Source organism: Manis pentadactyla, chromosome 2 (genome assembly GCF_030020395.1).
Source record: "Manis pentadactyla isolate mManPen7 chromosome 2, mManPen7.hap1, whole genome shotgun sequence".
NCBI classification, from domain to species: domain Eukaryota; kingdom Metazoa; phylum Chordata; class Mammalia; order Pholidota; family Manidae; genus Manis; species Manis pentadactyla.
In genome coordinates, this window is record NC_080020.1 from 44,858,396 (window position 1) to 44,868,786 (window position 10,391).

At 47.5% G+C, this 10,391-nt stretch overlaps 1 protein-coding gene across 2 annotated transcripts in view; it reads left to right on the top strand.

Annotated features, from left to right (window-relative positions):
• Positions 1 to 1,275, top strand: part of RANBP17 (RAN binding protein 17) — a 383,252-nt gene extending 381,977 nt beyond the window's left edge. For both annotated transcript variants that reach the window (XM_036884800.2, XM_057491712.1), the window contains one exon: positions 596 to 1,275. In XM_036884800.2, the coding sequence (XP_036740695.2) occupies positions 596 to 692 (97 nt within the window). In that variant the 3' untranslated portion in view covers positions 693 to 1,275. The remainder of the gene's footprint in view (positions 1 to 595) is intronic.
• Positions 1,276 to 10,391: the final 9,116 nt, after the last annotated feature.

Below are 10,391 nucleotides of genomic sequence, written 5' to 3' on the forward strand. Positions count from 1 at the left end.
CAAAACCATTACAATAGTAACATCTAAGATCACTGATCAAAAATTATTACAAATATAATAATGAAAAAGTTTGAAATATTGCAAGAATTACCAAAATGTAATATAGACACAAAGTGAGCAAATGGTGTTGGACAAATGGCATCAATAAACTTCTCAACACAGGGTTGCCACAAACCTTCAGTTTGAAAAAATACAATGTCTGTGAGGTGTGGTAAAGCAAAATACGGTAAAGAAAACAGAATGCTTGTATGTGGAAACTCAACCCAGTGTCTGGCACATAAGCTTTGGTTCTTTTCTTTATGTACTTTACCATTCATGAGTAATCTTTTAAAAACTATTTTTAAATAGTATTACCACAAAATTCACCTCTAAAAATGGTCAGAGTGTATTTTGTGGTCACCCTTGCTTTCCAGGAGGGGAAAGAAGAGAGAGTATTGCTGGTGGTGGAACTGTGAAGTCAGTGAAAATGCGAAGAAGGAGCTCAGCCAGGATCTGGGGCTCTCTCCATGGTCCTGAACTCAGGGGCATCGTCACGAAGAGGTTCAAATAGCCTCTGCCTTGCCAACTCCCTCAGCCTTTCTTTCTCTTTCTCCAGGTTCACCCAGAACCTATCCGTCTTTAGAAGAGATGTGGCAGAGGCCCTGCGCAGTGATGGCAGCTCAGAACCGTGCAGTCCGGACATGATGAGCTGACCCAACTTCTCTGACCATGTTCCGAGCAGGCTTTATGGGTCTGAGTCTCAGACAGTGACGTTGGCTAGCCCAGGGGAATCTATTTTTCAAAACAACAAAAGTCCTACCTTTTTATAAATCTGGCCTAATTAAAAGAATTTATAATAGTCCACAAACAATGTGAATTCAGCCTTTGCTCTGAAGAAGCAGATGTGTTTTCAGTCTTTCTATAAAATATTATCTTTGTTCTTATAATGTTCTTAAAAGGTGTAGAAACAGTATTTAACCAAAGAACATAATAAACCAGCTTTGCACCTAAGTGTGTATGAGTTAATGGTTCTGCAATCAAGGTTGTGAATTTGTTGCAGATACACCATTCCACATGGATCCTGGATTGAGACAAATGCCATTTGAACTTGTTAAGTTAGTAGTTTGTTTTGAGTCTGGAAGAAGCAACAGCAAGGACTCTTAGCTGTGGGCATTTAGAATGAGCCTGGGAGCTCTCCAGAGCATCCAGCAGGACTGCGCACAGCTCTTTCTGCCTCAGCAGCATCTGATAAAGTTGAGAGACAGTAACACAATTAGATGACTTACAAACGACATTTGCTTTTCACCGGCATAAATCTGAAGTGGTTCAGTCTAGAAGAATTAAGCTGTACAGTTACTGCCTGCAGAGATATTTCTCCAGAAGGAGTCAGGTAGCCCCAGCAAGAAGTTCTGGGTGGTGCCAGCACACAGTCCTTCTGCCTCCATCTAATTTTTAAGAGAAACAGAAGGTGTCTAATGCAAATACATATTCAAAGCAGCCCTGCCTTCTTCTGTCACCCAAAACAGTTCTAGTTGCTAAAGTTCAGTTTTCCAGGGGATGAGGAACAGCTGGTTTCCATCCCTCCACAGAAATTTTTATTTACTGTGGGGATTGCAGCCTTAACCCAAACCCAAGACCGTTTGTGATAGACGATAACTCGACTATTAATGTGAGATTACCACTGTCAAATGGCTTTTGTATCTCCCAGCTCTGTCTTCATGGTTCAGGCTTATAATAAGTATTGTGCCTTTTATTTCTAATAAGACATGAAAGGTTGCCTTACTGTTGTAGAAAAAGTAAATCCACAGGCTCATAATACAATCTTGTTTCTCTGACTGGTGTTTCTTGGAGTTGAGTTTTGCAACAGGCTTATCACATAAAAGTAAACTCACCTAAGTTCATCCCAAAATGTTTTCCCTTCCTTGTGTGAAACCAGGAAATGTAGGGGAAAATGTATTATAGATAGGGTTACTTCTGGTATTTAATGAATAGTGTAAGCCTTGACCTTAAACTATATTTCACTAGCAGCAGGAAATATAATTTTCCTTGAGAAGGCAAATTCAACTGTTTGGAGAAGTCCAACTTGAGAGTTTCTCAGGGGCTTATTACTGTGCACTCATCCCACAAAAATACTTCATAGAAAGCCTATCCCATTCTGGCACTTCTTTTCTTCACAAAAGTCTAGGACTTAAAAGCACTGTATCATTTGCATTAAAATATAAGAAATAAACAAGAAAACAACAATGTGCACTCGCTCTTCTTTGCCACACTACCAAACCTGCCTGGTGGTTTCATACTAGCTCGGAAAGCTGCTGTCAGAGGAGGACTTGTCAGGCCTGCCCCCACTAGTGACTGTAGCAAGGCCTGCATGTGATGCTGGATTCTCAGAGCAGACTGAGGCAGCAGCAGAGGCTGGAGAATGGACACAGCCAGCATTTACTGAGCATTTGCCGTGCTCTTTATATTATTTCCCTTATTCATCACAACAACCCCATGAAGGTAGACAACAATATTCCCACTTTTCAGTTAAGGAAACTAGAGCTCAAGGGTGGTACCTAGCTTGCACAGATCACACAGGCAGGATTTGAACCCAGATCTGTCTCACTTCAAAGGAATTTCTGGTCTCTTCCAAGGAAGATGTATATTTGAGGATGGTGAGTTGAAACCACTTAATATTTACAACCATTTTCATTATTTTTCAGAACTCTATTGCTACAAAACAAATTATCCCAAAATGTAGTGTTTAGAATGTTGATTGTCTCACAGTTCCTGTAGCTCAGAAGTCCATAGCTGGGTCTCTGTTTCAGGGTGTCTCACAGGCTGCAGTGAGCGTTGGCCAGGGCTGCCGTCATCACAAGGCCTGACGAGGGAAGGAAGGATCTGCTTCCACGCTCACTGGCGTTGGCAGGAATCATTGCCTCATAGTTGGTGGACTGAGAGCCCCAGGGCCTTGCCAAATGGGCCTCTCCATAGGGCAGCTCACAACATGGAATCTTGCTTCATCAGAGCAAGCAAAAGGGAGGACCAGAGAGTGCAGCGATCTGGAATTCCAGCCTCTTAGAACCTAATCTCAGAAGGGCCATCCCATTACTTCTGCTGTATTCCGTTCAGTAGAAGTAAATCAGTAGGACGAGTGCACACCCAAGGAGAGAGATCGCACAAGGTCATGACTACCAGGAGGCACGGGTTTTCAGGGGCCATTTGGAAAGCCACCACCTCTCTTTCATCTGGCCTTTGCTGGAGAGGTTGAGTTTGGCTACAGGTTTTCTCCCTTGAAACCTGGAAAGGAATCCTAATTTTCCTTGGAAGGCTAAATTCTATTCTGAAGGAGAAAAAGAGTGGGGAAGCTGGGCTGTTTCAGGAGCACATTATACAGCACACTCATGCCCCAGCCAATGGGAGCCTGATGGACCTGTGCCCCCCACCCTTGCCTACAGAGAATGCCTTGGTCAGGCAGAGTGGGGACTCCTGGGAAAACCTGGAGGCCCATGTGGGAGTTCTCTGGAGGAACATCTTAGTCCAAAGATAAAACTAACATTGAAGGGAACGCCCAAACCTAAGAAAGCTGCACAAGAGAACTAGTTGGGTCTATTATGTGCTCTAATCGGATCACAGGTGTATCTAACTTCTATTCAGCTATAGGAGAAGTAAACAGCCCCGCTTCCTGGGGCCTACCACTTACCAGGCATATGGCCTAGTGTGAGCATGAGGTGGGAGGTGTGGGCCACTGCAGGCACACTTCATCCTTCTGATGATACCCTACTGTGGAAATAAATATGTGTATGTTTCATGCAATGTGGGGCTCTAAGTCAAGCCAACTGCTTTCACTGGTAAGTAAGAAATTATTTGGGGGTATTTTTAGTTTGCTCAATTTTTGCCTTCTACACTGACTTAAGAACCTGGCCCCTGAGAAAGCTGTATCCTGCTTGTGCTCTAGATGGTTCCATTTTTCTGTGCTTTCCCATAAAGCTTCTCCAAGATGGGGGTATGAGGGAGTGCAAGGTCCCTGCATTATGTGATGATCTGAGCAGCCCAGAAAAAAGCCCTCTTTGTCCCCAAACTCCCTTCCTCTGGCTCTGCTAACCAGTAGTGCCTTTGGGTTATGGAACTGGAGGCCCCTTTCAACATCCAGAACTGGCCTGGGATGTAGCCATTAGCTGAGATCAGTGACAAAATCAGTTAACTGCCAACAGAGAGCTGAACATGAGAACAAAAACTAGGTTAGGTATGGTGGAAGATTTTGGGAAAAGTGAAAGATCTGGCCTTTGGGAACCTTATCTAGACAGAGGCTAGTCCAGCAGTATGGGGGAGGTAGCACTGGAGAAAACTCAGTTCCTTATGGTCAGGAAGCAAAAGAGCGCCTGGAGGGTTGAGCAGGGGAGAATGGGGAGAAAGTGAATGTTTCAAGATGAGCATATATAATTAAAACCGCTATTATTTATTGAGCACCCTCTAGGCACTGCAGATGGCTATCTCATTTAAATGTAATGTTTCCCAATAAGAATGCCAAGTTAAGTATTATTATCCCCATTTTAGAGGTGAGAAAACTGAGAGTAAGAGACTGACCTGAGGCCACATAGCTAAGTGGACAAGCCAGGATTCAAAGTCAGTCAGCCTGACTTCCAAACTTATGTTTCTTTTCCACTATAATCCATTAGCCAGGTACTTCACCCCTGGGCTCTGCGGGCAGGTGGGAGGAGATGGACGCAGAGGCCTCTAGGACCCACCAGATGGGGCTGGGCACTCCCAAAGAAAGGCCAGTCCAATACTGGGCTCCTGTGTGTTGTATCTATGGGTTCTGCCACTGATTCATCCTCCTCCTTGAACTTTATAACATCATTCTTGAGAGTTTTTAATGTTTTATTGAGGTGCAAGTTTACGATGACAGCAAACCTTTCAAACTACAGCAAGAGTAACCTGCCTCCTTGGCATATTAAAAAATAATGTGTGTCGGTTTTTACGTCCCATAGTTTGGATTGCTGATAAGAGCGCTTCCTTGACAAGATTCTTTTTGAGGTTTACAGAAAGCGTAATAAAATATGTAAGTTACATTTCCACAAACAAAAGCCATAACATAAGTTATTTATAAGTGTGAGATACAAACAGTATCACGATAAATAAACCATAAAGGGTACCTGCAACATCCATCTTAATGTAATTTGCCCAACAAAAGTGTTGAAACGAAGTCCAATTTAGCAGAGAAATCTGCAGGAAGAGAGCAAAGTTGTAGAACACAAAATGGAAAAAATGGCTGATGGGGGTGTGTGGAAGGAAAAAGGGCCCGAGCTCAGGTTTGGAGGCACCACAGGAGGCCATGACAGGTGCCCGCCCTCGGCGCCTGCCCTCACTCCCTGACCCCTGCCTGCCACGCGGCATTGGCTCCATCTACACGCAACCCCTACTCACCACCACTCTCCACCAGCCCCCGGACACAGGAGGGAACGTCTCTTACCCCTTCTTGTCTTCCACCCCCTACTTTAACCCCAGCCCCACAGCCAGCTTCTTTTTGCCACTGCCAGCCTCCCTGCCAGGCTCAGCCCACCTTAAAGGTCAGGGCCCGGGGCTGACGCAGCACAAAGAGCCTGGAAATCATGCATTCACTCATTCATTCACCTACCACAAATAAAGCAATGAATGAGACGGTCTCTGCCTTCAGAGAGCTGATGAGCAAGATAAATAAGATCAGGTCTGAAGTCATTGAGTGCAATGGTGAAGATAAACAGGGGGAGAGAATGACTAGGGGTGAGGAGGCTGCTTTGGAGAATGGGCAGAGGCGATCGCTGGCCTGGGTCTCAGAGGCTGGAAAGGCACCAGCTGTGGAAGGAGCTGGGGAGGTGAATACTGCACTAAAGACATGCAAATTCCTGGACACACTTCTGAGCCCTTTTATGTATCCCCTTGTCGGCCCTTGCCATGTGCTATTCCATCACCCACCACAAATTCTTGGTGATGATGCTCCAGGGGGCCAGGTCCTGTGCCCAGCCCCAAGATGTGGAATCCAATGCTGCCAAGACTGTTGGGCTCTGAAGGAACTCCTAGGGAATTCAGAAGGGGGGGTCCCCCAAGGCTAGCCCTCACACCCCTCCTGAGCTCCTTGAGACCCTCCACTGTCTTCTCCTCCCCACTTGGTCCTGTGAGTCAGAATCCTTACTACCGGCTCCCAGAGCAGAAATAGAGGTGTGAGGCAATGGGAAAGCCTGGGCTTCTGGGCAGGACAGTCCTGGCTCCAACCCAGGCTCCACCCTTCCCAACTGGACGCCCCTCGGCAAGGGACTTCATTTCCCCAAGCCAACTGTCTCGTAAGTCTCCTGACATGTGGGGATCCCAAGCAGCAAATGGCACCATGCGGCCTTTGCCTTCCTCCAGCTGGCCGTCTTGGGTCCTTTGAGACAGTCTCAGAAAAGTTCTTCCCCTAGTCCCCCACCTAAATCAAAGCTGGGATAAGGTCCAGAAAATGTGAATAGGTGCTCAGTAAAAATGTATTGAATAAACGAATGAGTGAATAAATTTGGGCAGGTGTCTTTAGAGCCTTCCATCTTCAGAACTGCAAGGGCCCCAGAGACTCCTGACTAGGGTGTGTGAAGCAAGAGTAGAGGGTCGGCTGGCAAGCAACCTGTGACATGGTATGTGTGCCATATTACGTGTTTGTGTCTTTGTCTATGGAAGTCATCCATAACATTTTTCATCAAATCTTCAAATGTGATTGCTGACCCAAAATATGTTTAAGAGCCCTTATTCAATCTCTGCCTCATTTTACAGACAGGGAAATTCCAGTTCACACAGGAAGTCAGTGGCAGCATAAACCTGAACAAAGCCTGGCCTCCTGCACATGGACAGTTGGGAATTCCAACATCCTGACTCTCACACCTGAAGCCCCTCTACCTGGCCCCTCTACATCTCCCAAAGGCCTCCACCAGCTCTACCCCTTCTCCCAGCTTTTCCATGGGGAAGAGTAGGGGTATACTGCATCCCAGAAGTCTTTCTGGATCCAGGACTCCTGGCCCCATGTCTTCAGTTCTTAGAATTTTCATAGTCTAATCTGTGTGTGTGTATATCTGTCATTGTTTAATCAATAGCAGGCAAGAAGGGACAGCAAAAAATTACAATATCAGGAACACCAAATACACATCAAAACATATTTGGCCAAAAAAGCACTTGGAGGTAAATGGATGGCCTTACATGTACTTACAAAAAATAGAGACTGACAAAAAAAAAACTAAATTTTCACCTTAACAAAGAAGAAATTAATAAAAATAAATCACAGCATTCCTGAAAGAGATGACATAAAAAAGAAGATAATGAAATAACAGTCTTTCTTTAAGACCCATAAAATAGACAAACCTTTGGCAAATATGATCAAGAGAAGGCACAACTGTGTAACACTGAGAATGAAGAGCGGAGAGGATGTTTTCTCAGAGTCACGTGAGAGTTTCAAATTATGAGCGAATCTTCCCATAATGTTTTAACAATGAGTTTGAAAAATTGGATGAAATGGACAATATTCTGGGCACTGGCTTCCAGATTTGAGCATGCATCAGAATCACCTGGAGGGCTTGTTAAATCAGATTGCTGAGCCCTACCCTGGTTTCTGATTCAGTAGATCTGGGCTCGGGTCCAAGAATTTGCAAGTCTAACAAATTCCCAGGTGATGCTGGTGCGGCTGGTCTGGGAACACACTTTGAGAAACAACTGTCCCAGGGACGACTTCCTGTCCTGTTTACTCCCCTTCCTGAGTTGCCTAACAGCTCTGTTCTGTCTGAATTAGGAAAGAGGGGTTGTGATCAGTGGCCCAAAGCACCTGCTGCTGGATGACTGAGAACCCCAGTATCTGAGAAAGCCAGGTCCCATGCAGTGGGGCAGTGCCCTTCCCTATGCCAATCACTGCACTGAGGGCTTTCCCCTGGATGAGCTCATTTAATCCATGATGCTACTGTTGCTTTACTAAATGAGGAAACTGAGGCACAAAAAGGACAAATAATTTCCTGAATCCACAGCTAGTAGATGGAGGTAGAATATAGTTCTTAAGCACTGGGCCATTCGCCCTGCCCTGGGAGCAACGTTGGCCATACCACCCACACATTCTCCCTAATTCTGTGCCCACATACCCATGTGGGCTCTATCAACCCAACTTAACAGGCCAGAAAATGGCAAGGACAGGCCCAGAAGCTGGGGCTCTGGATGCCAGAAGGGAAGTGGAGCTGGTGAGGCACCAAGGCCAGCCCCTGAGTGGGGATCATGGGAACCCCCTGAACCCTCTGACCCTCATTCCCCTCACCAGGGAAAAAATGGGATCAATAACAGCTCTTTTCTCACAGGAATGAGTAAGTGCCCAGCCGCCACCTGGCACACGCTGAGCTCTCTGTCCTGTTGTTAAAGTCGTTATTATGTAACAGCCAGAATTCTCACAGGCACCTCCATAGACCTGGTCTCATTTACTCCTCACGGCCATCCTGGGGGTAGCTATTACCCTTCTGCTTTACAAATGAGGAAAATGAGGCTCCAGGAGGGACGATGAAGGACCAAACATCCCTCAGCCGGCCGGTGGCAGAGCCTGAAATAGAAGCAAAGATCCCCCGGCCTCCCAGCCATGAGGCTACTTCATCTGAAGGTCCTTGTCTCCCAAAGGGAGCAGAGAAGGGCTTGTCCGTGCCCCAGGCACCCTGCTCTCCTCACCCTGGACTGCTCAGCGGGTTCATTCTCCCCGCCCAACATCAAGGCTCCACAAGGGCCAGTGACTTGTGCAAGGTCACACAGTGGGCAGTGACCTAACTCAGGGACCAGGCTTTAAGACTGCAAATACTGTGGCCTCTCCATTTTTCCACAGATTATTAAGACTCCCCAAGGTGCTGCCTCTTGCCCTTTGTGATCCTCTGAGACTGACCCCCACCCATAGATGACACATCTTTCTCTCCAAGATACTGAGCCTCAAGTAAAATAAAACTGCAAACAAATAAACAAGAACATACAAATAATGCGTCAGCCATCAACGAGGGGGTGGGGGTGGGAGGGCAACTGCAGCGCTCAGTGCCCACTATGACAGGCCCTAAACCCTGCGCTCTCTCAAGCTTTCCGCAAGGATCATGACAATTCTATAATGCATACATTGCCCATTTTACAAATAAGAAAAGCAAAGCCTAAAGATACGGAGTCAGTTGCTCAAGGTCACTCAACTATGAAATGACCGACCCGAATGTGAACACCCTTCTAGCCAACTGCCCATCTGAGCTCTAACCACGTTGGCAAAACAGGAAATGGAGCTCAAGGAGGAGGCCTGGCCAGGGGTGCAGCAGTCAGCTTGCACCTAACGATTTTAGAATTAATGGGCAGAAAACGATTTGCAGTTTCCCCAGGGAGAGGTTGGCATGGGGAGTGACCGTCCTGCATGCAGCCCTACCCACGGTGTCTCTCGGCCAGCCAGGACAGCTCCGGAGGGAGCTGAAACAGGGAGTGCTGTCAGCACCGAGGCAGGACTGGAGTGGGAAGGACTCCCTACTCTCCTTACCCAAAGAAATCCCGCTATTTGCTCTAAATATGAACCGCCCCCGCCCTTGCTCCTGGGGTAACCCAGGTCCCCACACTTGCCGCGCTGCGGGCGGGTCCCCACGCGCGAACACATTCCCGTCTATCCTGCAACGAATTTCGAGAGGTCGGATCCCCTCTCCCCACCTGGCGACCCTGGGTCCCTAAGTCCAGCCGGGCCGGGCACGCGTGGGCACCTGCGAGTCACGCCTCGGTCCGCCTGTCAGGAGCCAGGGAGCGTCTCCAAAGTGGCCGCGACGCCGCGGCCGAAGCCCGGGCGGGGGCGAATTCTCCCCAAGCGGGTCGGTGTACTCTGAGCGCGAGCACTCCAAGATGCTGCCCTCAGCCCGCGCGCAGGAAGCGCGGAGCTTGAGCCCCGTGGTGCGCCCATTCGTTGCTCCCGCGGCCGTGGAGTGTCCAAGACGCTTCCGTGGATTCCGCAGGGTCGTCCCAGGCCTGCGACTCCATTGTAATTGAAAGGGCTCATAATGTTTGGGTTTTGCTCTGATGAAAAAAATTGGAAGAAAACGAAAACCCTCTTAGCAAACGACAATTTCACTAGCAGAGCGCCCTTGTTCGCCCAGTGCTGCGGCCAGGAAGCAGCCCCGGCCGGGGAAGAGCGGGGAGCGTCTGCTAATTGCAGCTTCGTTAGATTTCGGATTTCGGAGGCTGAGGTTCCAGCGCTAATATCCGCCGCCCATTATCTCGGCTAATAAATTTGACCTATTGTTCGTTTGTTAAAATGATGTCACCTTGGAACAGTCCCTAAGCTCCTATTTCCATGAATTAGGCCTTTATTGAAAGCCAGGAGCCAATGGGAGGAGAGAGGCTTGTTGATCGCAGCCAATGGCTGCGGCGGGAGAGGAATTAGCAGCGGAAACTCCAGGTTCGGT